Source organism: Bactrocera dorsalis, chromosome 5 (assembly GCF_023373825.1).
Source record: "Bactrocera dorsalis isolate Fly_Bdor chromosome 5, ASM2337382v1, whole genome shotgun sequence".
In the NCBI taxonomy this organism is placed as follows: Eukaryota; Metazoa; Arthropoda; class Insecta; order Diptera; family Tephritidae; genus Bactrocera; species Bactrocera dorsalis.
In genome coordinates, this window is record NC_064307.1 from 26011477 (window position 1) to 26017476 (window position 6000).

At 37.0% G+C, this 6000-nt stretch overlaps 1 protein-coding gene across 1 annotated transcript; it reads right to left on the minus strand.

Annotated features, from left to right (window-relative positions):
* Window positions 1-4311: 4311 nt before the first annotated feature.
* Window positions 4312-5686, minus strand: LOC105225611 (uncharacterized). Its single transcript, XM_011204144.3, has 3 exons — window positions 5204-5686; window positions 4972-5144; window positions 4312-4912 (listed from the first exon to the last, which is right to left on the minus strand). Exons 1-3 carry the CDS (start codon window positions 5408-5410, stop codon window positions 4477-4479), a joined length of 816 nt encoding a protein of 271 aa, XP_011202446.2. The 5' UTR covers window positions 5411-5686; the 3' UTR covers window positions 4312-4476.
* Between the last annotated feature and the right edge of the window lie 314 nt (window positions 5687-6000).

A 6000-nucleotide genomic window follows, 5' to 3' on the forward strand; every position in this document is an offset into this window, starting at 1 on the left:
TTGGGTAAGTACTATTGACATGCTGAACACATTGAGCGCGACACGACATGGCAGCACGACAGTGAACCGAAAAATGGCGTTGTGAATCCTTCTACATGAACATTTGTGATAAGGCAGCAACATAACAATGACCGGCATGTACACAAGACAACACAGCTGTCCACTCTGCATGTACACAATTTCGTCGTGGCCATACTAATACCTCTACTGTCAACTCCACTGTCGTTGGCAAATATAAAAATATATTGAAGTTAGCGAGAGCGACAACTGTCGGCCTGCAGTCGTGTAGTCGTGCAGCTGTCAAAATAACTGTGTCCATAAGAACGTGTGTGTTTTAATATTTGACAGGTTTGTTAGAGCTTTGAATAATTTTACATATTAGTGGCATCACCACTAATGACATCTCTACTGTCAACTCTACTGTCGTTGGCAAATATAATAAATATTTTGATAAAACGATGTTAGCTCCACGCCTCCTTATAGGTTTACTGTCAATCTCAAGCAATTAAGGCTAAAATAACAAAATTCGTTCAAGATAAATCCTAAAGAAACGCCGACTAATGAAATCGGATCATAACCTCGATTCATCCCCATATAACGCTACTATTAAAGCTACCAAAATTTCAATACTTAAATTAAGACAGAGACATTAAATTTTACACCCGAGTTGGTATGATAAGTGTTAATAGAAACCGGGACAGTGGGAGTGGCACCGCCCTTTTTTAGGTGACATTTGATATCTTGGTTAGGTATGTGATATTCTTTTGACACTATGTGCGAAAATTGAACTACAACCGCGCCAAAATTTTTAATTCCATTGGATCCAGTATAAAAATCAAGAAGCATTAATATAACAAAGACAAAACGATGGAGCAGACGTTCCCTTGTCCGACTATGAAGAAGTTCGAATAGCAATTACCCGCCTGAAGAACAACAAAGCGGCGGGGGCCGATGGATTGCCGGCCGAGCTATTCAAACACGGCGGCGAAGAGCTGATAAGGTGCATGCATCAGCTTCTTTGCAAAATATGGTCGGACGAAAGTATGCCCAACGATTGGAATTTAAGTGTGCTATGCCCAATCCATAAAAAAGGAGACCCCACAATCTGCGCTAACTACCGTGGGATTAGCCTCCTCAACATCGCATATAAGGTTCTGTCGAGCGTATTGTGTGAAAGATTAAAGCCCACCGTCAACAAACTGATTGGACCTTATCAGTGTGGCTTTAGACCTGGTAAATCAACAACCGACCAGATATTCACCATGTGCCAAATTTTGGAAAAGACCCGTGAAATGAGAATCGACACAAAGTTTCTTTGGAAAATACGAAAAGGAGCTGCCTTTATGCCGCGTTGTCTGAATTTGGTATCCCCGCAAAACTAATTCGGCTGTGTAAACTGACGTTGAGCAACACGAAAAACTCCGTCAGTTCTGCTTTCTCCAGACTGGACAAGGAAGCAAAGCAAATGGGTCTGGTAGTGAACGAGGGCAAGACGACATATCTCCTGTCGTCAAAACAGTCGTCGCACTCGCGACTTGGCTCTCACGTCACTGTTGACACTTTGAAGTCGTAGATAACTTCGTCTATCTTGGAACCAGCGTAAACATCATCAACAATGTCAGCCTGGAAATCCAACGCAGGATAACTCTTGCCAACAGGTGCTTCTTCGAACTGAGTAGGCCATTGAGAAGTAAAGTCCTCTCTCGACGAACAAAAACCAAACTCAAACATAAGTAACTCATAATTCCCGTCCTGCTATATGGTGCAGAGGCTTGGCCGATGACAGCAACTGATGAACCGACATTGCAAGTTTTCGAGAGAAAAGTTCTGTGGAAGATTTATGGTCCTATGCGCGTTGGCCACAGCGAATATCGCATTCGATGGAACGGTTAGCTATATGAGATATACGACGACATTGACATACTTAGTTCAGCGAATTAAAAGACAGCGGCTACGCTAGCTAGGTCATGTTGCCCGAATCGACTAAAACACTCCAGCTCTGAAAGTATTCCCCGCCCGGGGAAGCAGAGGAAGAGGAAGACCTCCACTCTATTGGAAGGACCAAGTGGAGAAGGGCCTGGCTTCGCTTGGAATATACAATTGGCGTAGCGAAAAGAAGAAACGACTGGCGCTGTTGTTAACTCGGCTATAATCGCGTAAGCGGTGTCTACGCCAATAAAGAAGAAGAAGAATGGTTTCATTTGCAGCTCTACGTAAGGAGCTTGAAAGTCGTCCCACAGTCAGAGAACATAAAACATTGAGAAGGTGCAAATTGAATTCTGTATGGTGTTCGATTGGTATATTTTTCTTCAAAGCATTTCTTTTTATTTATTCTCGCATGAATTCAGTCGTTTTGCATACATACTTATATGTATTTCTGCCATTGAACGTGCTCATTTCTGCTAAATAGCAGCGAGAATGGTGAATTCCTTACTAGAATTCTATCAGCTCTTTTAGCCGTCAAATCGAATATCACACAGAATTCAATTTGCACCCTCTCTGTGTTTTAAGTTCTCTGCTTGGGTGAACTTTTTCACATGTCTCCATCCTCGCATACATACCCAGGAAAATTAGAGTAACAAAAAGAAAATTAAATTATTGGAAGGAAATGTAAATAATGAGGAAATAGCAACGAAATTTTAGTTGCTATTTCTAAATTGACATATAAAATAAAAAAATATGGGATTTAGTAATTTCTCTGATTTTCAGCTTAGAAATCCCGATTTCTGCAGAGGTGACTTCGAATTTATTTTGGTTCTTGTCTTAAACGCTGGAAGTAATGACGAAAATGGAATTGCGAAGCAACTTTCGAACACATCATCGTTTGGTTCATGTTCTGACTGCGTTCGAACTTAGAGATATCAGAGAACGTATATCAAATAACGTATTTTTTTATTTTTGATTAAATCTTCAGGAGTATGTTTAATTTGTGATACACATTGTTTTGATTTTATTAGGATTAGGTCAGGATTACGTTATTCTACGTTCCTGCCTTTCCAGCTCAGAATGGCTGAATTTCGATTTCTGCGGTGGTGACTTCGAATTTATTTTGGTTCTTGTCTTAAAAGCTGGAAATAATTACGAAAATGGAATTGCGAATCATAATTCGAACATTTTACCATTTGGTTAATGTTCTGGATAAATTTGAGAACCAATCCAGCAATGCCGATTTCAGCTTCGAATTTTATGGTTCTTATTTCAGCAATAAGCAATTTCGAAAACCTCAGTAGTCATCAGCAGAGAACGTATAATATAGACAGAGAACGTGTATCATGATAAACGTTCTCTGCTATTATTTTACGTTCTCTGTTATAAGTACAGGTGAGGTATTTTAAATTTCTCATCCATATAAGAATATCAGCAGTTATTAAGCTGATCTTAAAAATATCGAAGCAATTACATATAATTGTCCCATTCATAAAACAGAAAAGCAAATAAAATTAATTGGTTTGGTGAGGTTTCGATGTACATATGTACATACATACATACATACGTGTATCCAAAAGTTTTCATAAATAACTAACGTAACGACTACAATTCCTCCCCAAGATACATAGTACATAAGTACGTATGCATGTATGTATGTATGTTTGATATCGCTGCAAAATAAAATGATCTGATTTTAATTAAGAACCTGAGTTAACCTTAGATGATAATCATACCTGTTCTACAAAGTTTGACAAACTCCATTAACTTAACTGAATCAAATTCTTAAGAGATAATAGTAAGAAAACCACACAGGTTTTCATAAAAGGGTAAACTGTTATTATGAAAAGCAGACTTGTGTGCGATAATTCAGGATCTCAAAAAGAGCACTACCCCGATACCGTATACCGACTTTTTCGATACAGCAGTGGGTTCCCGCATTAGACTCACTGTATCTGAAAGACTTATTTCTGGGTCCAGATGGCTTAATCGGAGATAATTTCAATTAGAACGCTTATAGAAATTCATTTTGAGGCAAATATTGAAACTAAACAATATTTAAGCTCAATTTTATCTTATGAAATCAAACCGTCACTGGTGGGAATGGCCCAAACCCTATCAGATAAAAAGGATACCATGACAGTGACAATAGTAAATATTCAGCCAGAAATCCTAAGTAGTTCGTCCAGCGCCTACCCTTAAATTCGTACTCAACAGATTTTAATAGTCGGCATGAAGGATCAACAAGGAAACAGCTTTACTACGTAACACTCACCAGGTGTAAAATCGTCTAGCTGCAGGTAAGATTTTCTTACTCCTATAATTACTAAAATTCCATTAAATTTTGCCAATTTATTATTAACACAAAAAATATTCGTACAAGATTATTTATTAAGCTCTTCGACAGTAGTAATAATTCATAACATAAGTATTTAGGCAGATCTGCGACTTAATATTGGACGCATGTACATATGTATACATACATACCTAATCGTTCTGTTTCTAACATCATCATCTTTCTTGATACTATCTCTTCTTTTACCAACTTCGTTAAAGTTCAAGGAAACCAATTTCTGCGGTCATTGATTCAGAGTACTGAGAGTCTCTTGGGAGAAGAAAAGTAGTGTGTTTCGTCTCTACTTTCACGTTGTTTTCGCACCTAACGAAATCCTTTGTAAAATCCGTTTCTTCACTACTAGTATCCCAAACAACTATGGCATTTTTACCAAACTTGGAAATGGTGCGCAAAAGATCACGTCGAGCGTGAACTGCTTCTTCATTGCATTTAAATATTATTTGATATTCAAAATAACCGGGAAATATTTCGCGACCGACTAATTTGTCAAAAGCTATTAGGTTACGTAACATTTCATAAACATTCTGTGGTGAAATGCAATAAGTTTTCTTCAGTAAAAGTTTTGAAGAGTTTCGTGATTGGCGAACGCGAATCATGGGTAATGAGTGTTGTCGAAAAAGAGCCGGCAAGCTACATATAAATTCGAGACATTAGTGGAATATTTATTATGAAGGTTACAAAATTTTTACCGAATTATAGCCAGCTGCATGAGTGTGGGATTTATGTATTGAAGATAAGCAAAGCCTCGAGAATTTCCAGAGAATGTTACCTTGTATCTCAGTATATATATCTCACCTATTAGTGCAGCGATTTCGGCAATAGATTCTGCTGGAATTTCCGGCGGTATGCCGCTAAGAAATATCTGAAATGGATCGATTTATAGAATCACGATTAGCACTAAATTTGTTTTTTTTATATTACCTCGCCTGTGCACGCGTTTAGCTCATCTCGAAGAGCATCTGATATCGGTTTTAAACTTTTAAGATATTTAGTGCCATTTTCCTGATACGATTCATATTGTGTTGATGGAAACTCAAATGGAGAACGACGATACTGAATTAATGATTGATGTTGTTGATCTGCAACCCAACCTGCTGGATTCGTTTCAGCTTTAAAATAGATATTCATTGTAATTCTTTTCAAATTTCAGGAAATACACTTTTATTGTGAAAATATAAAAATTGTCAAAGTTTTCTTAAGAATTTTCGAGGCGCTTTGTGCTATATATTCCTTTCTTTTTATTCTGCAACTTATAAATTCGCAGAAGCGTTTAAAGAATTTCTGGGGCGTTTCTTCGAATTTCGTTTGCATATTATATACTTACTTCCATGCATAGTTATGTGCACGTGTTTACTCACATACATATGTATGTACATATGTGTATATGTACGCATATAAGTATATGTATTAACTATATACACTATCATTTAAATTACATAGTAAGGTTATACATATGTATGTATGTATGTATGTTTCGATTTCAGTTTATAAATAACGGTGCTCCTAAATAAAAAAATTTCTAATTTCTTTCTACAAAATCTTAACTTCTTTGACAAAGTTGTCAAAAACTAAGTTAGCTTTTTATTGTATCAAAATTTAGATTACATGCAGTGGGACTTAAAAGATTTACAGTTTCCATTTTCGTAAGCAATGGGAATAGATACTTTGCTCACAGCACAAGAGTCTTCACATACCTTTTTTAACTGAGAACGAAGATA